Source organism: Gopherus flavomarginatus, chromosome 12 (assembly GCF_025201925.1).
Source record: "Gopherus flavomarginatus isolate rGopFla2 chromosome 12, rGopFla2.mat.asm, whole genome shotgun sequence".
Classification (NCBI taxonomy): domain Eukaryota; kingdom Metazoa; phylum Chordata; order Testudines; family Testudinidae; genus Gopherus; species Gopherus flavomarginatus.
In genome coordinates, this window is record NC_066628.1 from 13,435,942 (window position 1) to 13,461,992 (window position 26,051).

A 26,051-nucleotide genomic window follows, 5' to 3' on the forward strand; every position below is an offset into this window, starting at 1 on the left:
TCTAACCATGCATCCGACGACGTGGGTATTCACCCACGAAAGCTCATGCTCCAATACGTCTGTTAGTCTATAAGGTACCACAGGACTCTTTGGTGCTTTTACAGATCCAGACTAACCTGACTACCCTTCTGATACTTACCTCTAACCAGTTCACCACACCCTCTTCCCAGAGCCAGGGATAGCATTCCTGATCTCCTGTTATCTACTGACACGACTGCTGCTACTGCTGGGAGTATCTATTTTCCAAACATCCACGTGAGGCTATGGCATGTTTTGGGAGGCGAGTGATGACACAGACCCCTTCACAGAGGATCCTTGCAGCTGATTGGTTACGGTGTCACAGCTAAATATGACTGGTTGCTCTTGGTGCTGTTACTTTTGGTAGTTTGTCCAGCAGCATTGGGCTCCTTACCTGGGATCTCAGCACTGTCAAACAGATGAACTTCCCAAACGCTTTAACACATGATAGTCAAATGATACCAGGGCGTATGTGGGGAATGGGCATCAACCATGGGTCTTGCTGGATAGTTCATTTATCTGTGGTATCCGCCTCTGGCAGTGAGAGTCTGGTAAATACCTTGAACCCTATTCCTACCTGTTGGGGCTGTGCAAATCTGGGGCTGGAAATTTGGCTCCAGGATGACCCCCTAGCAAGTCCCAGAAAATCCCCTACCTGAGTTGTCTCTACTGCAGCCACTGGGAGGAAGGGCTGGTCAGGAGCTAAACATGAACGTTATGTGCCACCTGTCAGGGTGAGAAGGGGATTTGGGGGACTTCAGAAGGGGCTTTCAGGGTTACAGTGACCAGACAGCTTTCACAGAGCACCATACATTTATTTTAGGACAAAAACATTACAGAGAACACATATCATAAAACAACCACTAGTCTGTGTGCATGCTAGCTTATCAGCTGTCAGCCATCTTCCACAGGGAGACCCTCTTAGCTTTCCAGTCCTTCCAGCAGGGTTTTGCCCTCTTGGCTACTATCTCATAACAAGGTATTTCAATCAGTTCAGGCTGGCCCTTTATACCTCAAGCTCCTTCTTCGGGTACATCTACACTACGGGATAATTCCGATTTTACATAAACCTGTTTTATAAAACAGATTGTATAAAGTCGAGTGCACGTGGCCACACTAGGTACATTAATTCGGCAGTGTGCGTCCATGGTCCAAGGCTAGCTTCGATTTCTGGAGCATTGCACTGTAGGTAGCTATTCTGTAGCTATCCCATAGTTCCCGCAGTCTCCCCCGCCCCTTAGAATTCTGGATTGAGAGCCCAGTGGCTGATGGGGCAAAAATCATTGTCACAGGTGGTTCTGGGTAAATGTTGTCAGTCATTCTTTCCTCCGGGAAAGCAATGGCCGTTTTTCCCTGGATTGCCCTGGCAGATGCCATAGCATGGCAACCATGGAGCCCGTTCAGCTTTTTTTTTTTTTTACAGTCACCGTATGTGTACTGGATGCCGCGGACAGAGGCAATACTCCAGTGCTACACAGCAGCATTCATTTGCTTTTGCATGATAGCAGAGAGGGTTACCAGTCATTCTGTACTGTCTGCTGCCAGTGTAATTTGGCAATGAGATGATAGTTATCTGTCCTTCTGTGCTGTCTGCTGCTATCATGGGTGCTCCTGGCTGAGATTGGCTGGGGTGCAAAAGCAAAACTACAAATGACTCTGGGTCAATTCCTCCTTTATGGTTTCTAAAAATAGAGTCAGTCCTGCCTAGAATATGGGGCAAGTGTACTAGGGAACCAGTGTATCAGAAAGAACAGCTGCTCTGTGTCAGATCCCACAGAAATGATGAGCTACATGCTATTCATAGGGGGTGCCCCTGCAACAACCCCATCTGTTGCTTCCCTCCTCCCCCAACCTTCCTGGGCTATTGTTGCAGTGTCCCCCCCATTTGTGTCATGAAGTTATAAAGAATGCAGGAATAAGAAACAGTGACTTGTTAGTGAGATAAAATGAGGGGGAGGCAGCCTCACCATGCTATGATAGTCCAGGCAGGAGATTAAGCGGTGCGGGGGAGAGGAGCCCAGCATGCTGCTGCTATGATAGTCCAGGCAGGACAGAATCTTTTCTTTACACAGGAAAGGGAGGGGGCTGATGGAGCTCAGCCCCTAGTGGCTATGATGAAGACGGTTACCAGCCATTCTGTACCATCTACCGGGAATGACCAGGAATCATTCCTATTTTTACCCAGGTGGCCCTGAGGCCAGCCAGGGGTATTCAGCAGTTATCAAACATGTACCATCTGCCACCAGGAAGGGGAGAGGAGCGGATACTGCTCTTCACTGCTGCAGCATCACGTCTACCAGCAGCATTCAGTAGAGAGGGTGACAATGAAAGAAGTAAAGAAACGATTTCTTTCCCTTTTCTTTCACGTGTGTGTGGGGGAGTAAATTGACCATCTATTCCCTGAACCATGCTGAACAATGTGTTTGAACCTACAGGCATTGGGAGCTCAGCCAAGAATGCAAATACTTTTCGGAGACTGCTGGGGACTGTGGGATAGTTGGAGTCCTCAGTACCCCCTCCCTCCCTCCATGAGCGTCCATTTGAGTCTCTGGCTTCCCGTTACACTTGTCACGCAGTACTGTGTAGCCTGTAGATTTTTTTTTCAAACGCTTTGGCATTATGTCTCCTGTAACGGAGCTCTGATAGAACAGATTTGTCTCCCCATACAGCAATCAGATTCAGTATCTCCAGTACAGTCCATGTTGGAGCTCTTTTTGGATTTGGGACTGCATTGCCACCCGTGCTGATCAGAGCTCCACGCTGGGCAAACAGGAAATGAAAATCAAAATTTCGCAGGGCTTTTCCTGTTTACCTGGCCACTGCATCCAAGTTCAGATTGCTGTCCAGAGCGGTCACCGTGGTGCATTGTGGGATACCGCCCGGAGGCCAATACCGTCGATTTGCGGCCACACTAACCCTAATCCAATATGGTAATACCGATTTTAGCGCTACTCCTCTCGTCGGGGAGGAGTACAGAAACCGATTTAAAGAGCCCTTTATATCAATATAAAGGGCCTCATAGTGTGGATGGGTACAGTGTTAAATCGGTTTAACGCTGGTAAAATCGGTTTAAACACGTAGTGTAGACCAAGCCATTGACTCATGGGCCTCCTGAACCTGGTCAGAGCCAGTCTATGCAATTCATCCCAGGGGGTGGTGCTGCTCTTGGGCTGTTTACTTGCCCTGGGATCTTCAGTAATCAACCACCACTAGATTTAGTTCCTGGAGAAGCTGTGTTATCCATCCCCCCCTCCACTCCCCCATGGGGCAATCTTATAATCCCTACTTCCCAAAGGTACATACAACATTTACAGATACAAAATGCTGATTGCACATATTACAATAGTTTTTTACGTTTCCATGCTTCCAAGGCCTTGCATCTGTCATGGACAGTGTTAGATTAAAGCCACCTCCTTCGGTCTCCTGCTGCAGGACTAATAAAAAGCAATTCTTTCTTTCGTTAGCCTCAGGATTTGAGTACCTGTGGTATTCATTCGATTTGAAATTGGTTACAGAAAACCCCAGCATTGTTAATCCAGTGATGTATTGACTCAATCTCAGTTGTAAATTTGAAACAATACCATGATTAACTCCATCTGAGCTGAGTGAAGTTATAGTAGTTTTAGCCTGTTATAGGTTTAATCTACATATTTGCTTGATTATATTTTCTAATAAAACCCATGCAAAGTACACAGCACTCGCTTGTTTTTTTCAAATTGCAATGTGGTCCAGAAACACGAAAAAGGTAAATTAGCCGAGTTCTCTGAGAGCTGCATGGCCCTCTCCTGAAATTAAACCTTTAACCCTCACAAGAGACGTCAGCAGAAGTGCTGGGGAGTAAGCAATTCCTCCTCAGGAAGGAAACTGAACAGGTCTGGGGAACTTTTCCCCTGGCCCTAGAACCCAAAATTTAAGGAAATTCCTGGGGGACCAGGACAGACCAGGAATGCTTTGTTAGACATTTATTTGGGCAAAAAAGAAACCTACTGAAGTAAAAATGTCAAAGAGATAAAGACTCCCTGAAACTTGAAACAGACCCATGACAGCCCATCTCCCTGACCCTCTGTCCACAGAGGAGGGGAGAATCCCTTCCCGGGAAGCTATTTCAGGCATAATCCTCTGCCTGAAAACATGGACAAGGGACTCTAGCTAACTCAGGAAAACCATCCCTCAACAGAGAGAACTGGAAAGGGACAGGAGAGTGTCAGAGAATAACACAATACAGTAATAATAATAATGACATTTTCCCTCTCTTGGCACCTCTGTCCTCCTGAGCCACTGAGCACCCCATGATCAGCGACCCCTCACAAAGGTGGGCATCGGCTATCATCCCCATTGTAGAGATGGAAGGAATGGACCCACAGAGAGGAAAGGAAGTGACTGAACCATGATCGCACAAGGGGACACCAGCAGAATTGGGTTTTGAACCCAGGAGCCCTGACTGCCAGGCTCTCTACCCTCACTCCACTCAGATTTGAGACTAGATCCCAGGAGTCCAGAGAACCGATAGCCCCTGATCTATTATGCTGTTCTGCCCACACTGGAACAGCAGAATCCTTTCAGGGGAATGTATTCCTATGAGTTTTCCGATCTCCGTCCCCTGCCTCCCTGCAGCTGCAGAGACATCAAATAAATTGAACATCACTCTGACATTCTGTCGCTTCAGATCGGCAGCTCTTGCTGTTTTATAACTAATTGTAAGTAAGCAGTTATAAGCAAGACATGAGAAGTAATTCTTCCACTCTACTCCAGCTGAGGCCTAATCAGCGTGGAGTATTGTGCCCAGCTCTGTATGCCACATTTCAGGAAAGATGTGGACAAACTGGAGAAAGTCCAGAGAAGAGCAACAAAAATGATTAAAGGTCTAGAAAACAATAAGGGCAGATTGAAAAAAATTGGGTTTGTTTAGTCTGGAAAAGAGAAGACAGAGGGGACATGAGAACAGTCTCCAAGTACTTAGAAGGTTGTTACAAGGAGGGAGAAAATTTGTTCTTCTTAACCTCTGAGGACAGGACAAGAAGAAATGGGCTTAAATTGTAGCAAGGGCGATTTAGGTTGGACATTAGGAAAAACTTCCTGTCAGGGTGGTTATGCACTGGAATAAATTGCCTAGGGAGGCTGTGGAATCTCCATCATTGTCTAACCTGCTCTCAAAAATCTCCAGACACCTGTCAGGGATGGTCTACTTGGTCCTGACATGAGTGCAGTGGGCTGGACTAGATGATTTCTCGAGGTCCGTTCCAGTTCTACGATTCTATAAACTACAGTCCTGCAGGGCCTCTCGCTGCTCCCTTCAAAAACGTCCCCCTGCCCTCACCCCGAGGGGCCTTAGGAGCTGCAGGGGCAACTCAGACTCAAACTACAGGAGGATTTTTGCCTGGAAAATGTGTGTGTGAAAGCCACAGAAATGTCTCCCCACTGATACCATCACCTGCTCCCCCCAGACCAAGTACCCAGTGTTTCCTCCTCCCCTGCCCCTCACCGCGTCCCCGCAACCCAGACCAGCCACCAGCCTGCTTCCTCTACCCAGACCATCCTCGGATGAAACATGCCTCCAGAGGGCAGAGACCCATTGCCTCAGAGGGAGAGTTCCCAAAACCTTCTATGCTGTGTGCACTTTCTGGTGGGACTTCAGCGAATCCTTCCCCTTGTAGCTTTTCCCACAGACAGAACATTTATAGGGTGTCTCTGCTGAATGGATTCTCTGATGTCTAAGGACTCCCCAGCTCTGACTGAAGCTTTTCCCACATTCAGAGCAGTTATACGGCTTCTCTCCTGTGTGGATTCGTCGATGTCTAATAAGTTGGGAGCTGTTACTAAACCTTTTCCCACAGTCGGGGCATTTATAGGATCTCTCTCCGATGTGGATTCTCTGATGTACGATGAGGCTGAATCTTTGTTTGAAGCTTTTTCCGCATTCGGGGCATTTATAGGGTGTCTCTCCTGTGTGGATTCTCTGGTGTGAAACCAGGTTTGAGCTCTGAGTGAAGCTTTTCCCGCACTCAGGGCATTTATAGGGCGTCTCTCCTGTGTGGAGTCTTCGATGTTTACTAAGGTCTGAGCTCCGCTTGAAGCTCTTCCCGCAGTCGGGACACGTATAGGGTCTCTCCCCTGTGTGGATTCGTCTATGTGAAATAAGGGATGAGAAGTTAGCAAAACATTTTCCACACTCAAGGCAGCTATAGGGCCTGTCTCCTGTGTGGACTGAGCGATGGGAAATAATGTCTGAGTTCAGTGTGAAGCTTTCCCCACAGTCAGGGCATTTATAGGGTCTCTCCCTGGTGTGGATTCTCTGATGAACCAGGAGGTTTGATATCTGAGCAAAGCTTTTCCCACACTCTGGGCAGTTATACAGTTTCTCTTTCATATGGACTCGTGGTTGGACCATGATTTCACTAGGATCCTCCAAACTTCTCCCTTGGCAAGTGGATTCATCCTGTCTCTTCCTTTGCTGGTTGTTCTTCTGCCTCTCTGACCTGCGCTGAGTCTCACGGCCTTCTTCTTGCTCAGGACTCAAGGAAACATCCCCTTTGGATCTTCCTGATACTCTCCCACATGGTTCCACTTGCTCAGGACCTTCCTGCTGTGGATTCTCTTCCTGGTTCTCACCCACCGTCCCATCACCTGCTGGGAAAGAGAATCCAGACATGAAATGTTCCCTCTGCCATGGAGAAAGGAACCCTCAGAAAGGGGAATAGGAAAGGGGGGAACTAACCTAAATAACTGCTGGGGAGACTGAAAAGTCAGAAGCCAAATCCCTCATCCTTGCTTAAAAGAAAAACCTTCCCCAGAAGGGTAGAGGGGACCAATTCTGCCTCCGCAGCCAATCTGAACACTTAATGGCAAGGAAGCGACTGCCTGGCCTCAGGGTGGATGGGAAGCCATAAGCAATACCTGTCATGAGGATACGATGCCTGCTGAGGACTTGGGTGAGATGAGGCTGAATACTGGGGCGTGCATGAAGCCTTTATGGGAATCCCAGTCACTTACTCCAGAGACCGCTAATTTCTGCATCCATTTCACCAGCTCCTCACCTGTGTTCATGTTTTAAGAATCGCCCTTTCCTCAAAGCCCCAGAGATTTGGGATTCACGGCTCTGCCTCTGGTTCTGGCTGGGAAATCACATTAAGTTTGGGAAACTGGAAAAATCTGCTTCACAGAAAGAAAAACAGGTGAGACTAGTTAGTCGGAGACAGCATCATTTACAGATATCTTGAGTGGGTGGGAAAATATTCCTGGAGACCCTTTTGCGGGGTCAGATGGTTCCTGAGAGATGGGCGGGTCCCACAGGGAGCTCTACACACTGGGGGATGTTCTGACTCTGGCACTGAACTTGTGCCATCTCTTACCCCTGTCTGAACCTGCCAAGACCAGAGCCCTATCCCGGCATGGACCCAATTCTGGGAAGGCAGAGACACACAAAAATCTGTGCACCTTGGTTTAAAAACACAGTGAGGTACATACATCCCATCTGCCCCATTCCCTCCTACTTTAATATTGCTCTTAAACCAGGAAGTTTGGTCTCAGGAAAAAGTTTCCAAAAGAAGCCCATGTAGAATGCAAGGAGCACAGAACATGCTGTCTTGAAAACTGCCTACGGCAGGGCTCAAACACACAGTGCCTGGGTCAGGGTCCATAACCACAGTACACCCCCTGTCACTGCCTCAAAGCCTCTGGCTTCAACTGTGTACAGGTCTTGCTGCACATGTGAATTTCACTCTGCTAAGGGCATCATTTTGGCACATGCTGACCTGACGTTCCAGACTCTAATGTTAATAACTTTTTCAATACGGCTTCCCCAAAAGGGCACTAGGTGCCATGCACGAGCTGAAATAATCCCCAGGTGACTGAGATCAATTTGAGGAGGGGTTAGTGCCCTAGGGGTGCAAAAAAAACATGGTAGTTGAAAGAGACTTGAGTTTGGGGTTTGTTTTTTTTTTTGAGTAAAGTATTGCTGGGGAGGAGGGGGGGCCACTCAGGAAATCCTTGCTCAAATGATCCCAGACTTGAACACTATCACTAATCTAGTACCTGTCCTGAAATTTTCTGAGCCTCATACAATCTGCAGATTGATTGTATCGCTCTCAGAATGCAGTAGAACCTCAGAGTTATGAACACCAGAGTTACAAATAGACCGGTCAACCACCCACCTCATTTGGAACTGGAAGTATGCAATCAGACAGCAGCAGAGACAAACAAACAAATACAAAACAGTGCTGTGTTAAATATAAATTACTAAAAAAAATAAAGGGAAACCAGCATTTTTCTTCTGCACAGTAAAGTTTCAAAGCTGTATTAAGTCAATATTCAGTTGTAAACTTTTGAAAGAACAACCACAATGTTTTGTTCAGAGTTAAGAACAACCTCTGTTCCTGAGGTGTTCATAACTATGAGGTTCTGCCGTAGCCCACTGTTACACAGAAAATGATGCTCAACCCTAACTACAGCAGAGTTGTCAGTCTGCTATATTTCAGGTTAGTCGCATTCAATTTTCATTTTGTTACAATTCTGATGGATAACATTAAAATAAACATCAAAGCAGATTTTCAGATTTTTATCTATTTATATTTTCACAGTGGTATAAAATTGGGGATGGTGGTCAGGTAATTATTTAAAGACAGCAGATAGAATCACAGAATAGCAGAGTTGGAGGGGACCTCAGGAGGTCATCTAATTCAACCCCCTGCTCAAAGCAGGACCAATCCCCAGACAGATTTTTACCCCAGTTCCCTAAATCGTCCCCTCAAGGGTTGAACTCACAACCCTGGGTTTAGTAGTCTAATGCTCAAACCACTGAGCTATCCTTGTTCAGGTTGCAGAATGTAGAGCTTTCAAAAGTCCAGTGTACCTTTCTTTTTCTCTGTCTGAGCTTGTCCAGCTACAGAGATAGCAGGGTCCCGGCAACCTCGTCTCTGGGGAAAGCTCTTACCCAAGCTGTATACAAAGGAAGAGACTTGACCACAATACTGGGTAAATGCCTGGTCACTTCACCACAGCACAGACCTGGCCCCAGACCTGGAGAAGAGCTCTGTGCAGCGCCAAAGCTTCTCTCTCCCCCCAATAGAAGTTGGGCCAATAAAAGTTTTCCCTCCCCCACCTTGGCTCTCTAAACCCATAAAGACACTTTCACCAAATGCTAGAAAGGAACCGAACCAAAGGAGCCGCTTTGGGGGACAGGGATCTCCATGGCGGCGCATCCTCCCAGCAGCGCGGGGACCAGGCAGAGGCAGGAACTGGCTTTTCCTCTCCCTGCTCCTCCCCTTCTCCCCAGGAAAGTCAATGTGCCCCGGGGTGCTGCAGGGAATGGGGCTGGGCAGGGCTGGGAGCCGGGACCTCCCTCCCCACTGATCGCTCCTGCTGCCCCTGCCAGACTCTGCCCCTGTCTCCCTCCCGCCCCCTCCCCTCGGGCTGGGAGACTCGGTCCCTGGCCCGGCCCGACCCGTTCGCTCCCCGGAGCTGGCTCGGCTCCTGCAGGCGCTCAGGGGGGTACAGCCGGGGTGGGGGTCAGGGCGGGCAGCAGCTCTGGGACTCGCAGACCCCACCCCCCGGGAGCAGAGCTGGGGCGAGGAGGGGCCGGTTGTGCACAGTCACTTTCCGGCCCGGCCCCAGCCCTTCCCCGGTCTCTCCCCTCACCTGCAGGCTCCGGCTCAGGGGCTGGTGTCGGCAGAGCCCCCGGAGAGAGCCCCCCCGGCTGGGCACCGAGGGGGTCAGTGCAGGTCTCTCCCCGCACAGACCCACTGGGCAGCAGCAGCAGCGGCTCGGCTCCGGCTCACAATGGAGGCGGCAGCAGCCGCAGTTTTTTCTAGCAGCTGCGATCACTGACCAGTCAGGAGCCGCGCGCTGCTGCTCTCGCTGGGATTGTGGCAGCATCTGGGAGCCGTAAACTCTCGCCTCTGCCAGCACCGGATACAACCGCGCTCAGCTGAACCAGCCATTTCCTGTGCCCTGGATACGGGCTCGGGCTGCAGCAGCGCGGACCACAGCCTGGGCTCGAGCATCTGTTTGCAGGGAAAGGGGGCGGGGGAAAGTGAGAGTGTGAAATGTCCTAAAGCTAAAGCCCCTTCAGCCACCTCCCCCATCCCCCTTCAGGCCTGGCAGGCTGCAAATTAACATCTATGGTTCACGTCAGGTCTTTTAAGCCCCCCCCCCCCGCCCGAGAAATCTGGTCCTTTGCCCCTCGGAGATCTGGAAAAGTCACATGTGCTCAGGCTGCTGCCCTCTGTGACCATGGGACTCTGCTCCCTGCTCTAAGAGGAGGGGTGGGTGGATAGTGGGCCAAAGGAGGAGACCGCTCTGGAATAAGGAGGGGCGGGGGGGGGAGTTGGCGCACATAGGGTGTGTCATCTGCAGTGGCAGCCAACATGAGTTGTGGGCAGAGGTGCCCTGAGCCAGAGCAAGTGGGGCCTGCCCCCCTCTCTGATTGCAGTTCCCACCCACACCTCTTGCTGGGGGAAATGGGGTTGGTGGGGCTTGCCTCACTCCCTGGAAGGAGTGCCGGGCAGGCAGAGGAGGCTGGGGTGTGGGGGTGCCCATTTTCCCCAACCCTCAATTGGCCGCTCGGCTCAGGCTCTGTTGGCCCAGTGGCTAAACTGCCACTGATTGATTGTAGGGGGACAGGCAGAGGGGCTTGTGTTTCTCTCAGGATGGTTCACCTCAGCCCAGGGCCGCCCAGAGGATTCAGGGGGCCTGGGGCAAAGCAATTTTGGGGGCCCCTTCCATAAAAAAAATTGCAATACTATATTCTCGTGGGGGCCCCTGCAGGGCCCAGGCAAATTGCCCCACTTGCTCCCTGCCAGGGGCAGCCCTGGGAAAAATAAACCTTCCGCATCTCGGCACAAATCCAGCCTTGAGAAAACTTCTTTACAAGGTATTGCTGGTTCTCAGCATCAGCTAGTGCTAAAAGGCACTAAAGCTCATTAAAAGGGCTGGACAAATATTTTCCGTAAAAACTTTTTTTGGATCGAAAACTAGGGGTTTTTAAAAAGCAGAAAAAAATCACAGACAATGTCTGCTTTCCTTCAAAATTTGTTGTGTTTTTTTTAATTAAAAAGCTGAAATTAGTCTGCCAAAACCTGAATATGGTTTGGGGTTTCAGAAGTGTGCGGCCAAATGTTTGCTGCTTGCTATGTTTGATTGTTTAAAGAAACACTAAAAAATTCTGCTTAAAAAAATCCAAAACTTTTGAACCACCTCAGCTTGTGACCAAATGCCTGAGCCCATCCAGTCAGAGATTTTTCCACGTTTCTCATACTCTGCTGGCTTCCTTGACTCACATCTGTCTCCATAGCTTTGGGTTCCTTTAGGTTAGAACATAAGAACAGCCATACAGGGTCAAACCAAAGGTCCATCCAGCCCAGTATCCTGTCTACCGACAATGGCCAATGCCAAGTGCCCCAGAGGGAGTGAACCTAACAGGTAATGATCAAGTGATCTCTCCCCTGCCATCCATCTCCACCCTCTGACAAACAGAGGCTAGGGACATCATTCCTTACCCATCCTGGCTAATAGCCATTAATGGACTTAACCTCCATGCATTTATCTGTTTCCTAGAAACTGGCTCCATGGGGTCCCTCACAAACTGGAGATGGTTACTGTGGGTTTGTCTTTAGTATAGCTTGTGTACAAACTCCACGAACTGAGCATTTGAGCTTGTTCCAGAATCTGGGATGACCCTATGTTGTGAAAACTGACATGCTCATGAATGGACACAGGGTGCTAAAATTAAATTAACCCAGGGGTTCTCAAACTGGGGGTGGGGACCCCTTAGGGGGTCACAAGGTTATTACTGGGAGTCGCGAGCTGTCAACCTCCACCTCAAACCCCGCTTTGCCTCCAGCATTTATAATAGTGTTAAATATATAAAAAAGTGTTTTCAATGTATGGGGGGGGGTCGCACTCAGAGGTTTGCTATGTGAATGGGGTCACCAGGACAAAAAAATTTGAGAACCATTGAATTAAATCCTCTGAAGCCTCAGGGAATGCCGGGGGGGGGGGAGGGGAAGTGTCTCCCTTGGTAGGGTTGGGAAGGAGGTAGGTGGTGCAGGATATTGCTCTTCTCATGTGATCCCTCCCCCAGTGGCTAATTTTAAATGAAGCTACCCTCCCCTGACATGAATCTCCCTATGGCACTGAAATTAAATATAGACTATAATTTGGCATTTGAGAAGTAAAACAGATGGTAGCCCTAATGGAAAAGCTAACAGCTTGGCTCTTCTGCAAGCCTCAAACTGCTGAATGAGCTTTAGGGTAGGGAAGGCTGAGCCTCCCAAACAGCCTGGCCCTGCCCCCTGTCTGACCACCCTATTTCCTGCCCCCCAACTGCCCACCCCCCTCAGAATCCCCGACCTATCGTGTTCCTTGCCCCCTCACCATCCCCCAGAGACTCACCACCACGACCCTGGGACCGGACCCCTGCTCCCTGTCCCGTGACTGCCCCGACCCCTATCCACCCCCCCACTGAGTCCTGACAAAGCCCCGGAATGCCCACAATCCAACCCCCCATTCCCTGTCCCCTGACCGCCCCCCCACCTCTGCCCCCTCCCTGTGTCCTGACTGTCCCCAGGACTTCCTGCCCCTTAGCCAACCCTCCCGGCCCTTTACTCTTGGTGCCCCGCTCACCCGGAGCCTTAGCGCGTTGTATCCAGCGGTGTCCCTGAACAGCGGTGCGGCATGACTCCAGCGGGGCTCCGAGCTCCGCCCCGCTCAGAACCACATGGTAAGGGGGCGGGGCTGGGAGCTCAGGAGTCACGCCGGAGCCACAGTGCGCTGCTGTTCAGGGACACTGCTGGATCCGTTGAGGCTCTGGGTGAGGGTGAGAGGCGGGGTCGGGCTAGGGCAGGAGCCTCGCCCGTTCTCTTGGGGGCCCCTGCGGAGCCCGGGGCAAATTGCCCCACTTGCCCCCCCCGGGCGGCCCTGCCTCAGCCCCCTGTGCTATGGTGTTAAAGGAACAGTGTAGCTAAAATTCATCATCATTTTCACATATGTTTTTGGTGCTTAAAAGAGGGGTGGGTTTTTTTTGTTTTTATTGATTTTTGGGGGCAAGTTATGTGCATGTGACATGCTCACACTAGGCCTCATAGCAGCTCAGAAATTGGTCAGATCTGCTCTTGTGATTTTCTGATGGGTGCTCCCTTTCCTGTAATCCACTGGAAGTGGAATTCCACTCCATTGACTTATTTTAAAAATGGTATTTGTATTACTCTGATTGTACTTAGCACTCCATTTACCTGGGTAAACATAGTGCACATGGATCTCATTGTGTTATTTAATGTATTGTTTTAATGGGAAAAATGATGGGGAAATGATCATTCATTGATGCTTGTAGCTAAGCAATCACAGCTCAAAGTGTCTTTTAGTATAACAGTTCCTATGTTCTGACTATGGTTTTGTAACATACCCACTTTTATTTCAAATTGGTTCTTTGTATTTTTCCTATAGCACAAGTTTGTCTTTTGCTGTCACAGGACTTCAGTGCTGTCTGATTTCCTGGGTTACCATCAAAATTTCTTCCATTTCCTATGATCCACCAATAACATCTGCCTTTCTCAATCAGTTTTGCTTCTTTCTCCAGTGAGGAGATTGTTTACACTGGAGAGTTTTACCAGTTATACAGTCATAGAATCATAGAATATCAGGGTTGGAAGGGACCCCAGGAGGTCATCTAGTCCAACCCCCTGCTCAAAGCAGGACCATTCCCCAACTAAATCAAATCAGTCCTAGCTATACTGATAAATTCCTCATGTGGATACTCTTATTCTGGAATGAGTGGCTTTTTGTTTGGTTGTCTTAATGCCATTCCTTAAAAGACATAAGTTAAACCAAAAAAGGCCCTTTTTCCAGAATATGAGCATCCACAGAGACTTATATCAGTGTAACTGTACTGGTTTAAACAAACACAGGATTGTCAACCCCAAATCTTCAAAAATCATGAGTCAGGGTCACCAAAAATCATGAGATTGGCTTTAAATATCATGAGATCATGTGAAAATAATAACTTTGGGGTTCTTTTTATTTGCCTTCTGCTTTTTGAGCCATTAGAGTGCACTGGGGTCACATTTTGAAGCTTTCTCCACAGCCATGAGGGCTAGAAACTTCATTTTTCTTTCAGAAGGAAGGCTGAAATCATCACATTTCCACTTGCCTCCAGGAGCTGAGGCTTTAAGAAAAACAATAATTACCATGAGACACACAACAAAACCATGAGCATTGCCAACACTACACATATTATCTTAAACCAAACTTTCCCATGTAGACAAAACATTAGTGTTTTTTCATGTCACCACTTGTGGTAGTACTTACTTCCCAAATATTGACTAACGACACTGTCCTGTCGTATCTGAAGTACCTCTTGAAGGCAAATTTCTCCTCTAATTTCTACTAAATATAAACATTTGTATTTAGCAACCTATACATGATAAGGATATCAATGGGAATACTTGTACATGGTATAAGCCATCCCCACAATACCACTCTACCTTCTGGAGCTGGTAATAGTGGGAATGGATCGGTGTCATAATAAGTAGACACAAGGAAGTTTCATTACCTGTGTTGTGCTCCACAGACTTGCATTCCAGAATTTATCTGCATACCCTCTATGACAGTCAGGGTCCAGATACCACAAGGGGAGAAGAGAAGGGTTAAACTGAATAGTTACATTAATTGAATGTATACTATGTCATTGTATTATACACATAGATCAAGTAAGGTCTTTTATGAGAGCTTATAATGTTCTGAACTTGATAGGCATTATGAGCTCTGTATCCAGACCATGATTACGACTGTATGTATTTGTGCATATAGAATACTTATGCTCAAAAACTTCAGCTCCGCCTCAGAACAGGACAGGGAGCAGTCAGGGGCTCCTCCCAAGCCCATTGTTCACACAGAACCAATTCCAAGCTCCCATCCCTTATCCAGCCCAGAAAAAGACAACGATGGAACATTAGAATTAATAGGAAGACACAGGCTAGAAGTTCCCCTCTCTGAATAGCCACAAGTCACCGGGCCAGGAGGGAAAAGAAAAGGCAAAAGCTTTTAAAAACTGAGGGCTGGTCTGCACCAAAAACGTACATTGGCATAGCTACATCACTCAAGGGTGTGAAAAATCCACATCGCTGAGCAACAGAGGCGTCGTGTGCACTATACAGTTTTGTCAGCAAAAGGCAGCTTTTGCCAACAAAACAGTGGAGGTGTACACACTACAGGGCTACTTTTGTCAGCAAAACTCTGTAGTGTAGACAAGGCCATAATTAAGCTGACCTAACCCCTGGTGTAGACAGCGCTAGGTGATGGAAGAGTTCTTCCATTAACCTAGCTGCCCTCTCTTGGGGAGGTGGATTAACTCCAGTGACAGGAGAACCCCTTTGTGCTGCTGCAGCATTTTAAACTTGGACATAGCCTGAGATTTTCATCCAGAAACTGGAGGGCAGTCTCCTGGTGGGAGGTTGTCTGTGAATGCTAGATTCCCCCCATATGACAATGGAGTAGAGTTAAGGTTGCCAGAAGTCTGTTTTTTGACCAGAACGCCTGGTCGAAAAGGGGCCCTGGTGGCTCCGGTCAGCACAGCTGACCGGGCCATTAAAAGTCCAGTTGGCAGCACAGTGGGGCGGCAGGCTCCATGCCTGGCTCCACGCTGCTCCTAGGAAGCGGCTGGCATGTCCCTCCGACTCCTAGGTAGAGTTGCAGCTGGGGGAGCTCCTCTTGCTGCCCCTGCCCAGAGGCATCACCTCAAGTGGCAGCTCCGCAGCTCCCATTGGATGGGAACCATGGCCAATGGGAGCTGCGGAGGTGGCAAATGTGGGCAGGGGCATCCTGAGTTGCTTCTTGGCCACCCCTCTGCCTAGGAGCTGCCTGAGCTCAGTGCTGCCCAGAGCCTGCACCCTGAACCCTCTTTCATGCCCCAACCCCCTTTCCCAACCCAGAGCCCCCTCCTGAACCCCAAACCCCTCATCCATGGCCCTACCCCAGAGCCCACAGCTGGAGCCCTCACCCATCCTGCACCCCAACCCCCTTTCCCAGCCCAGAGCCCCCTCCTGCACCCCAAACCCCTCATCCCCAGCCCCACCCTAGAGCCTGCACCCCCAGCCAGACTCCTCACCCCCTCCTGCACCCCAATACCCTGCCCCAGCCCAATGAAAATGAGTGAGTGAGGGTTGGGGAGAGCAAGCAAGGAAGAGAGATGGAGTAAGTGAGGGTGAGGTCTCTGAAAAGAGATGGGGAAGGAGCGAGGCCTCAGGGGGCAGGGGATGGGGCAAGGCTGTTTGCTTTTCTGCAGTTAGAAAGTTGTCGACCCTAGTTACAGTGGGAAATTATTCAAAGACAATAAATAACTTGTCTGAGAAAAGGGACTTTATCGAATATGGAAGTATAAAGGTTGCGTCTTGATGTTTAATTTCTGTGTAACTAGTATACATTTGCTTACCTAGACTGTTTCATCTTTGAATCTGTGATTTTTCTATTACATAAACTTTTCATTTATTTTTATCCCAAGCAAGTGTCTAGTGTGTAAATTATGTGGAGTGCGTGTGCCAAAATATGCTGGTATCTGGAGATACAAACCAGAGCGGGAAAGTCTCCGTGACCGGTAATTAGGGATCCTAGTTTTCCATGATAAAACCCCCAAAATTCTCTGATAAAAAAATCTACATTTTTTTGCAATTAAAATGAAATGTTGAACTTCAACTTCCCTAGCCACAATATATAGATAGATAGTCACAGCTATCTATCTACCTATATTGAGCACAATGTTTTATTGATATACAGTAGAACCTTCATTATCCGCTGCCCATATTAACTGAAACACCAGTCGCCCAAGGCTGACAGTGGTGGGACTTGGGCAGTCAGCCCCCGGGAGAATTTGGCTTGGGTGGTCAACCCCGGACGGCTGGGCCTCAGGTGGTCAGCCTGCACCCTGGGCAGCTGGTGGTTTGGTTAACACGGAGAGCCAGATAATGGAGGCTCGGCTAAACGAGGTTTTTCTGTATATATTTTTATTTTTTCACAAAAATGAAAAAACTAAAGATGCTCTAAAAACGCAAATCCCACTCCCCCCTCCCCGCAAAGGGATTTCTAGGATCCCTGATGGTAATTAAGAACTTGGAGAGGACGGATTTGGGGAGAGTCAGGACTAGAAGGGCTATTGGTGTCACCCTGCTAGGGGTAACGAGGCTGTTGGAAGCCGGGGTGAGACCTTACGCTTGTCGGCTGGCTGCTGGTGTCAGGGAATTGAACACTAGCTGCACAGCAAGAAGGCCCCAAGGTTACAGGGCAGGTGGGAACAGAACCGCTTACCGGTCTGGGTGTTCCCCACAACCCTGCACACTCCCAGTGCTTTCACTGTGCTTGGTGTAGCCATAATGAAAGGGGAAGGGATCACAGTGGAAGCAGGCTGGCAGAGCTGCCACTGCTGCGATATGAGGAGAGGTGTGTGTGGATTTCGAAGGACCGGCGAGGATTCGTTTTGGCTCTGAGTTCTGTAGGCTGGGTCAGCAGCGGTGCATCAGGGTGTCTTCCTGCCATGGGGGCTGTCTGCAGTCTGGTGGCAGGCCTCACTGTGGTCTCCCCAGGGCTCAGTGAGGGGTCAATGAAGGCTATGTCTCAGGAGGACAACTCAGCACGGTGATGCAAGATGCAAGAAGTCTCATGCAGCCAGATCAGTGCTGGTGAAAGTTACACTCAAAGTTTGGCTGGCCGCACCTTTAAACTTGTAGATAACCACAGAAAGTAACTGCGTGGTCACAGCATTTAAACAAAGGTGACTTGTGCCTTGACTTGGCACAAGATTTCTGGGGTAGGGCAGAGGTGCTTCTCTTTTGTCCCAGAATCACCTAGCATTCCCTCCGGGATGAAGCAGGCAAGCCTTCGTAGCTTTCAGCCCTCTGAAGAAGTATTTTTTTTTATCATACCCAGGCCTAGGGTGACCAGATAGCAAGTGTGAAAAATCAGGACGGGAGTCGGGGGTAACATGAGCCTATATAACAAAAAGACCCAAAAATCGGGACTGTCCCTATAAAATCGGGACATCTGGTCACCCTACCCAGGCCTGAGGGAGCTTTCCCTAGGCAAGGAGGCATCAGGGTGCTGTCATCTCCAGCAGGGGACAGAGAAGCCCTGACAGACCCTATCTGAGGAAGGTAACCTTAGCACGTATAGGATGGTTTGTGTGGCATAGGGGCAGTGCTCTGAGTATAAGTAGCTCCTGTTATCTATTCCTGACCTAAAGCCAAGCTTTGCCCTAACAAAGAGAAAGTGTTATACTTTGTTCTGCACTGATTGTGCTCTGTTCCCAAAGGGTTCTGGAGCACATGTAAACACACATATTAGTGTGTGTGTTATTGGCATGCTGGGGCATCAGGAAAAGAGGGAAGAGTTGACGATTATATCTGTTTCAGTTTTGCTATGTTCTATATTCTGGAAGGGCACAAAACACCACTTGAAACCTTTAACTCTGCATTCAATGTATGAGGTACTTACCGATCAACCAAAGCCAGAGCTACAACCTGGTAAGCCGCCACCTCCCCACTTAATAATAAGTAAACAGCATGATTACAAAAGGTCACATCAGATACAGTTGGGAGTAGTAAAATGGTGGTAAAATCCTGGCCTCATTGAAGTTTCAGGGAGTTTTGCCACTGACATAAATGGAACCAGGATTTTACTTCAGATCTCTCATTCTCTAAACCCAAATTTTAGTCACTCAGCCAAACTGCCTTTCTGATCCATTCTTCCACATATAAGTACTTTGGTAGCCTACCTCTGACCAGAACATCACACTGTCTTCTCAGATCCAGGGATAGGATTCTTGAGTTTCAGTTTTCTACAGCTGCTGGCTGCGTCCAGTTTCCAGACGTCCACGAGAAGCTGCAGCATGTTTCAGCAGACAAGTGGGGATCCAGACTCCTTCCAGGACGTCCCCTTCAGCTGACTGGTGTTGGTGTCACAGCTAAATGTGACAGGTTGCTTGGTGCTGTTAGTTTTGGTAACTTAAATAGTGACAAAATAATAGAGACAAGGGCTCTCCTGAGGCATATCACAGCATCTCATGCTCTTTGAGAGGGCTGATGCAGCCTGGAGTGGTGTTCTGACTATAAGAACAGTTAAGCAGTGGAACAGGTTACCCAGGAAGGATGTGGTATTTCTGTCATTGGAGGTTTTTAAAGGAAGGTTAGACAAACGCTTGCCAGGGATGGTCCAGGTTTACTTGGTCTTGCCTTAGCATGTGGGGCCGAACTAGATGGTCTCATAAGGCTCCTCCCAGCCCTACACTTCTATGATTCTGTCATATCCCTTTCCCCTACCCTATCCCTGTCTTGACCAGTTAGACTGTAAGAGCTTAGAGTTAGGGTCTGTTGACTACTCTGTAAAGCACCTAGCACAATGGGTCCTCAGTCTCAAATGGCCCTAGGCATTCCTGGAATAAACATGATTAATAAATAAAACCCTTAACAGTGACCTCAGTGCAGTTAAAGCAGATGAACTTCTCAAATGCCTGGCACATGGGACAGTCAGATGTGACATCAATTGCTACAAGGGTGTATGCAGGGACTTGGTGACTCCCATCTGCCTTGCCAGGAAGTTCCTCATTTATCTGTTGTTTCAGCCCTTAGCTTTTAGAGCTCTCTGGCAGCAAGAGTCTGCTGAATACCTCGAGTCCCACTGAAACCTGCTGGAACTTGTTAAATCTGGTACAAGCTTTTGGCTCCAGGACAAACCCTCTCAGCAGTCCCCTGAAAATCCCCTACCTGAGATGGTTCTACTACAACCATTTCCCTTTCCTGTCCCTGGGGAGATGGGATTACCTGGATCAAAACATGGATGCTGTTCTGCAGCCTGTCAGGGGCCTGGTCTACACTACGCGTTTATACCGAATTTAGCAGCGTTAAACCAAATTAACCCTGCACCCGTCCAAACAATGAAGCCCTTTATTTTGATATAAAGGGCTCTTAAAACCGATTTCTGTACTCCTCCCCGACAAGGGGAGTAGTGCTGAAATCTATATTGCCATTTCGAATTAGGGTTAGTGTGGCCGCAATTCAACGGTATTGGCCTCTGAGAGCTATCCCACAGTGCACCATTGTGTCTGCTCTGGACAGCAGTCTGAACTAGGATGCATTGGCCAGGTAGACAGGAAAAGCCCCGTGAACTTTTGAATTTCATTTCCTGTTTGCCCAGTGTGGAGAGCTCATCAGCACAGGTGACCACACAGAGCTCAGCACAGGTAACAATGCAGTCTCCTGAGAATCGAAAAAGAGCTCCAGCATGGACCGCACGGGAGGTACTGGATCTGATCACTGTATGGGGAGAGGATTCTGTGCTAACAGAACTCCATTCCAAAAGATGAAATGAAAAAACATTTGAAAAAATTTCCAAAGCCATGATGGAGAGAGGCCACACCAGGGACTCAGTACAGTGCCGTGTGAAAGTTAAGGAGCTCAGACAAGCCTACCAGAAAACCAAAGAAGCAAACAGAAGGTCCGGGGCAGGGCTGAAAACATGCCACTTCTATGCTGAGCTGCATGCAATTCTAGGGGGGTCTGCCACCACTACCCCATCCCTGTCCGTGGACTCCGAGGTGGGGGTGGTAATCTCAGCCATGCCTGAGGATTCTGCGGACGGGAAAGATGAGGAGGAGGAAGTGGAGGACGAGCCATTGAAAAGTACCCCTTGCGGTTTATGTACTGGGTGCCCTGGTGCTCCGGTGTCAAGATAGGGATATGGGTTCCATCTATTGCCCCACCACAGTGAGGGAATCCCATTGCAGCAAAGCCATCCACTATGACCTGCACGTTTCCCAGAGTCACTACCTTTCATAGCAGCAGCTTAATGATTGCTTTGGCTACTTACATCACAGCAGCCCCCAGAGTAGATTTGCCTACTCCAAATTGATTCCTGACTGACCAGTAGCTGTCTGGTGTTGCAAGCTTCCAGAGGGCTAGTGCCACTCGCTTCTCCACTGTGAGGGCTGCTCTCATCTTGGTATTCTTCCGTTTCAGGGCAGGGGAAAGCAAGTCACAAAGTTCCATGAAAGTGCCCTTACGCATGCGAAATTTTCACAGCCACTGGGAATCATCCCACACCTGCAAAACTACGCAGTCCCACCAGTCTGTGCTTGTTTCCCGGGCCCAAAATTGGCGTTCAATGGCTAGAACCTGCCCCATTACCAGCAGGATCTCCAAAGCTCAGGGGCCTGCGGTTTGAGAGAATTCTGTGTCCATGTCCTCATCACTCTCGTCGCTGCGCTGTTATAGCCTCGTCCTCCTTGCCTAGTTTTGCTGGTCCTGGTTCAGCACAGACTGCACGATAATGCGCGAGATGTTTACAATGTCCATGATCGCTGTCTTCAGCTCAGCAGGGTCTATGCTTGCTGTGCTATGGCGTTTACACAGCTCACTCAGGAAAAAAGGCGCGAAACGGTTGTCTGCTGCTTTCACGGAGGGAGGGGTGAGGCTGTACCCAGAACCACCAGTGACAATGTTTTTTGCCCCATCAGGCACTGGGATCTCAACCCAGAATTCCAAGAGGCGGGGGAGACTGTGGGAACTATGAGATAGTTATGGGATAGCTACCCACAGTGCAATGCTCCGGAAATCGACACTAGCCTCGGTACATAGATGCACACCGCCGAATTAATGTGCTTAGTGTGGCCGTGTGCACTCGACTTTATACAATCTGTTTTAAAAAACTGGTTTCTGTAAAATCGGTATAATCCCATAGTGTAGACATACCCAGGGTGAGGAGCACAACTAGAGAAGTTTCAGAGGGGGCTTTAGTCCATTTCATACTGAGATCCTCAATTTCTACTCCATCCCTGTCCCGCACCATTGCTGTCACACCAGAGAAAGCCCCCTGCAATGAGACATGCGCAGTCACAAAAGCTGGTCACAGTTGTTAAGGGCCGACAGTTTCTGAACCTCTCCTGCCATTTACACATTCCCAGCCCTGAAAACGAGGGCAGAGGAGTTGAGACCGCTAAACCTTACACGGCATCCTTAGTAAACCCTCCTCAGCAAACACCTGTTTGTACTGATGTGTACATTGAAACAACTGGATTCTCATGCGTGAGTGGAAAGTGGATCATTGGGAAGTTTAACCCCTCTCCCCTGTCTGCCTCCTCCAAATGGGCCAAGGAAACTGGGCAGCTGCTTTCCTTCTCAACCCAGATGTGCTTGTTGTTGAAAGGGGGAGAATGGGGTGAGAGATGGGAATAAAAAATCATCCATTTTCCCTGTAAATATGCAATAATTGGAGAGCAAAAAGGAAATTGAGACTATTTCAAACTCTCATGGATAAAATGGGCAAGTTCTGACTAGGTTTTAAATTGCTATTGGCCAATTAGCTGGAATAGGAGGAAAATCTGAGGGGATTTTATATGAGTATTCAATAGGATTTAGGTGCCTAAGTACTTTTGTGAATCCAGGCTGGAGAGACTGTATCGTTCTTTGTGATGTGTCCCACAGACCTGAATTCCAGCACTTACACCGGCCCCAGAACCAGGGGGGCCAAGGGGCCATGGTCCTCCCACCTTTAAACACAAGAAACATAAGCACACAATTCATGTCCCCCAGAGATAGTTTTCCCCCTGAAGAATAATAGATTTTGCTGGGGAGGCACTGCAATTACACCTTTTTCCCACTAGGGACTGCTGTGGTGCCAGAAGAGAGGGCAGCTGGCTCACTGCCAGGGAAGCCAGCTGTGGAAAGGGAGGGGATGCTTTGATCTTGGCATAACTCCCCTCTCCACACACACACACTTCTACAAATGTTCCAGTTCCCTTGAGCACTTATGTGCCTACACTCTAGCTGCCTTCACTGTGTTAGGTATAGCTGTACTGACTGGTAGAGGGATTAGCCGAAACAGATTGGCAGAGCTGTCACTGTGATGTGAGGAGAGGTGAATGTGTAACATGAGGGATCAGTTATGTCTTATTTCAGCCCTGAGTGAGTAGGTTGTGTCAGTGGCAGTGCAGAGGGGTATTCTTGCCAGGGGGGCTGTCCACAGCCTGGTGGCAGACGTGACAGTGGTCTGCAGGACTTATGTAGGACTGATACCAATGTCAAAAAAGTTATCAGTATCAGTTACTGAGCAGATATTATAGATTCTAAGGCCAGAAGAGGCCATTGTAAGGCCAGAAGAGGCCATTGTAACACAGGCCAGAGAACTTCCCAAAATGACTCCTAGAGCTTTTAGACAAACATCCTGTCTTGATTTTAAAATTGTCAGTGATGGAGAATCCACCACAAACCCTTGGTAAATTGTTCCAATAGTTAATTACCCTCAACGTTAAAAAAATATACCTTATTTCCAGTGATGTCCATACTCAATGTTCCATATTGTGGAAATGTGATAATGTAAATGGAATTGACCAGTAAGCCTGGGCTATGAAAATCAGATATAAACAAATAAACCTTATAATTAACATCAGCATGACTAAAGACCTGAAGAGAAGTTTGTGCTTTAATATTTGCAGGATAAGGGAATTAACAAAAGCAATGAGAAACTTATTAAAATACCCCCCCCCTAAAATTATATGTTACTGGAAGTCCAGACCAGTATTTAATGCAATAGGAAAGTAATAACATTTTTCATAGAGGTAGCAGTGAATCAATGGTTGCAGTATCTGCTTGCAAACTAAAGCTTCTATCAGGAAAAAAAATTGAACAAATGCTTTACTTTATGAGGTGCCAATATTCCCAATGATATGCCCTCCCCCACCTTTTCTCATTGATATCTTTTATTGGACCAAGTTCTGCTGGGGAGAGAGACAACTTTTGGAGCTACACAGAGCTCTTCTCCAGGTCTGGGAAACACACTGAGAGCCTCACAGCTAAATACAAGATGGAACAGATTGTTTAGCATAAAAAGTTAGCACATATTTCACAAATGATACCTTGAAATATGTGGGGGAAAAACCAAGGAGTACTTGGTGGGTTTTAGCCCATGAAAGCTTATGCCCAAATAAATTTGTTAGTCTCTAAAGTGCCACAAGGACTCCTTGTTGTTTTTGCTGATACAGACTAACATGGCTACCGCTCTGGGTATGTCTACACTATGGGATTACTCCGATTTTACAGAAACTGTTTTTTTGAAACAGATTCTATAAAGTCGAGTGCACGTGGCCACACTAAGCACATTAATTCGGCGGTGTGCATCCATGTACCGAGTCTAGCGTCACTTTCTGAAGCGTTGCACTGTGGGTAGCTACGGCAGCGCGGTGACGAGAGTGACGAGGACATGGACACAGAATTCTCTCAAACTGTGGGCCCTGGCGCGTTGGAGATCATGCTGGTAATGGGGCAGGTTCTAGCCATTGAACACTGACTTGGGGCCCGGGAAACAAGCACAGACTGGTGGGACTGCATAGTGTTGCAGGTGTGGGATGATTCCCAGTGGCTGTGAAACTTTCGCATGCATAAGGGCACTTCCATGGAACTTTGTGACTTGCTTTCCCCTGCCCTGAAATGCCAGAATACCAAGATGAGAGCAGCCCTCACAGTGGAGAAGCGAGTGGCAATAGCCCTCTGGAAGCCTGCAACACCAGACAGCTACCCGTCAGTCGGGAATCAATTTGGAGTGGGCAAATCTATTGTGGGGGCTGTTGTGATACAAGTAGCCAAAGCAATCACTAAGCTGCTGCTACGAAAGGTAGTGACTCTGGGAAATATGCAGGTCATAGTGGATGGCTTTGCTGCAATGGGATTCCCTCACTGTGGTGGGGCGATAGATGGAACCCATATCCCTATCTTGGCACCGGTGCACCAGGGCACCCAGTACGTAAACCGCAATGGGTACTTTTCAATGGTGCTGCAAGCACTGGTGGATCACAAGGGACGTTTCACCAACATCAACATGGGATAGCCGGGAAGGATTCATGACGCTTGCGTCTTCAGAAACACTACTCTGTTTAAACAGCTGCAGCAAGGGAATTACTTCCCAGACCAGAAAATAACAGTTGGGGATGTTGAAATGCCTGTAGTTATCCTGGGTGACCCAGCCTACCCCTTAATGCCATGGCTCATGAAGCCATACATAGGCAGCCTGGACAGTAGTCAGGAGTTGCTCAACTACAGGCTGAGCAAGTGCAGAATGGTGGTAGAATGTGTATTTGGATGTTTAAAGGGACAGTGGCGCACATTACTGACTCACTCAGACCTCAGCCAAACCAATATCCCCATTGTTATTGCTGCTTGCTGTGTGCTCCAAATGTGAAAAAGATCAGCGCCAATCACCCCCCTCTTCCCCCCACTTGGCTAACTGCAGGGAAAGATTTTTTTTTCAGCCACAGGCAAACAGCCACCTCTGTCCCCTTAATTAAATTCCCGTATTTCAACCAGGTTACCATGAACGATATCACTCTCCTGAGGATAACACAGCAAGATAAAGAACGGATGTTGCTTGAATGTCAGCAAACACCGGGACCATATGTTGCGAGGCTTTGTCATGCAATTACACCAGATTACTTGCTACATGCATGGCGTGGTCAAGTGTCCTACCATGGAGGACGGAATAAGGCTGCACTGCCCAGAAACCTTCTGCAAAGGCTTTTGAAGTTCTTCCAGGAGAGCTTCATGGAGATGTTCCTGGAGGATTTCCACTCCATCCCCAGACACGTTAACAGACTTTTCCAGTAGCTGTACTGGCCACGAATGCATCCCAAGTCCTCAGGGCAAATTAATCATTAAAAAATGTTTGCTTTTAAACCATGTTTTATATTTACAAAGGTACACTCACCAGAGGTCGCTTCCATGGCTTCATTGTCTGGGATATCACCTTGAGAGGGTAATTCTGTCAGGGTGAGAAAAAGCTCCTGGCTGCTGGGGAGAACGGAGTGCTGTGTGCTCTCTGCAAGCTCGTCCTCCTCTTCCTCCTCCTCATCTTCCCCGTCCACAGAGTCCTCAGGCATGGCTGAGATTACCCCCACCTCGGAATCCACGGTCAGGGATGGGGTAGTGGTGGCGGACCCCCCTAGAATTGAATGCAGCTCAGCATAGAAGTGGCATGTGTTCGGCCCTGCCCCGGACCTTCTGTTTGCTTCTTTG

At 48.4% G+C, this 26,051-nt stretch overlaps 1 protein-coding gene and 1 long non-coding RNA gene across 11 annotated transcripts; both read right to left on the minus strand.

The window, feature by feature from the left end:
* Positions 1-2,343: 2,343 nt before the first annotated feature.
* LOC127032804 (zinc finger protein 239-like) lies at positions 2,344-10,368 on the minus strand. 9 transcript variants are annotated; one of them, XM_050920414.1, is made up of 4 exons: positions 9,652-10,244; positions 8,867-8,952; positions 7,053-7,167; positions 2,344-6,642 (listed from the first exon to the last, which is right to left on the minus strand). In XM_050920414.1, exons 3-4 carry the CDS (start codon positions 7,060-7,062, stop codon positions 5,621-5,623), a joined length of 1,032 nt encoding a protein of 343 aa, XP_050776371.1. In that variant the 5' UTR covers positions 7,063-7,167; positions 8,867-8,952; positions 9,652-10,244; the 3' UTR covers positions 2,344-5,620. The 9 variants fall into 9 exon arrangements, with proteins under 9 accessions (XP_050776371.1, XP_050776368.1, XP_050776365.1 ...); XM_050920411.1 differs by having other exon boundaries at positions 2,344-6,645; positions 9,842-10,243; XM_050920408.1 differs by having other exon boundaries at positions 2,344-6,645; positions 9,652-10,243.
* A 2,905-nt stretch (positions 10,369-13,273) lies between these two features.
* On the minus strand, positions 13,274-20,878 carry LOC127032894 (uncharacterized). Of its 2 annotated transcripts, XR_007768944.1 has the most exons (3): positions 18,770-20,878; positions 14,561-14,609; positions 13,274-14,173 (listed from the first exon to the last, which is right to left on the minus strand). It is a non-coding gene; the product is annotated as an uncharacterized LOC127032894 (long non-coding RNA). The 2 variants fall into 2 exon arrangements; XR_007768943.1 differs by having other exon boundaries at positions 13,274-14,609.
* Positions 20,879-26,051: the final 5,173 nt, after the last annotated feature.